At 55.4% G+C, this 800-nt stretch overlaps 1 protein-coding gene across 1 annotated transcript in view; it reads right to left on the reverse strand.

The window, feature by feature from the left end:
- Positions 1-348: 348 nt before the first annotated feature.
- Positions 349-800, reverse strand: part of foxg1a (forkhead box G1a) — a 21933-nt gene continuing 21481 nt past the window's right edge. Inside the window, exon 2 of the mRNA XM_017043209.2 lies at positions 349-663. Within this exon, the coding sequence (XP_016898698.1) occupies positions 349-663 (315 nt within the window). The remainder of the gene's footprint in view (positions 664-800) is intronic.

An 800-nucleotide genomic window follows, 5' to 3' on the forward strand; every position in this document is an offset into this window, starting at 1 on the left:
ATACAGGAAAAAGGCAGAAGAATTAAGAGTGACGTGAGACGGATTAGAATCATTATAATAACATCAACAATAATAATAATAATAATAATAATAATAAATTTAAAAAATACCTGCAGACTTGTGAGCTGCTCGTGTTTCTCTGCAGTTTTTAAGTCTTTCCTCTTTTCTCTACAACAGTTTTAGTTGTTTGTTTATAATAATTTTGTCTTTTTTGTCAGTTTGTTTTTTACAAGATGAAGTGTAGTTTTAAATGTTCCACCGACTCTTCCAGTCACGTTTTAGGGGAGATTCTCTCTCCTTCCGGGCGGAATGGCGATAACGGAGGTGGCGGAGCAGGTGTCGGGGGTGTTAGTGTATGAGAGGGTTGGAGGTCGAGCCCTGATGCGGGTTCGGGTGCGTGAAATAGTCAGAGAGCCCCGACGACAGCCCGGTGGGGAATGCGGGCAGCGCTGCGGTGAGCGGCGGCCGCAGGGAGTCACAGGAGGAGCCGGAGGAGGAGGAGGAGGGTGCAGGAGCCTGTGGGGAGGCAGAGGCCGCGGCCCGCGTCAGGCCCTGCGGCTGCACCTGCGACAGAGAAGCGGCGCTCCCTACAACGCCTCCACCTCCGCCGCCGCTCTGCGCGCTCATGTGCGGGTGAGGAACGTGCGGGAAAAAATAGCTGGTCTGTCCCGCAGTCAGCAGGTTCACTGAGCACGGGTTCAGGGAGTAGGTGGCCGCCGAGCAGGGCACCGCGCCGAGGCCGCACGGCATGGCAGAGGCCGCCAGGGCTGCCGCCGTCAGGGGGTGCGGGGCGGGGGGGA

The sequence above is a fragment of the Cynoglossus semilaevis genome, chromosome 1, assembly GCF_000523025.1.
Source record: "Cynoglossus semilaevis isolate Cse_v1.0 chromosome 1, Cse_v1.0, whole genome shotgun sequence".
Lineage (NCBI taxonomy): Eukaryota > Metazoa > Chordata > Actinopteri > Pleuronectiformes > Cynoglossidae > Cynoglossus > Cynoglossus semilaevis.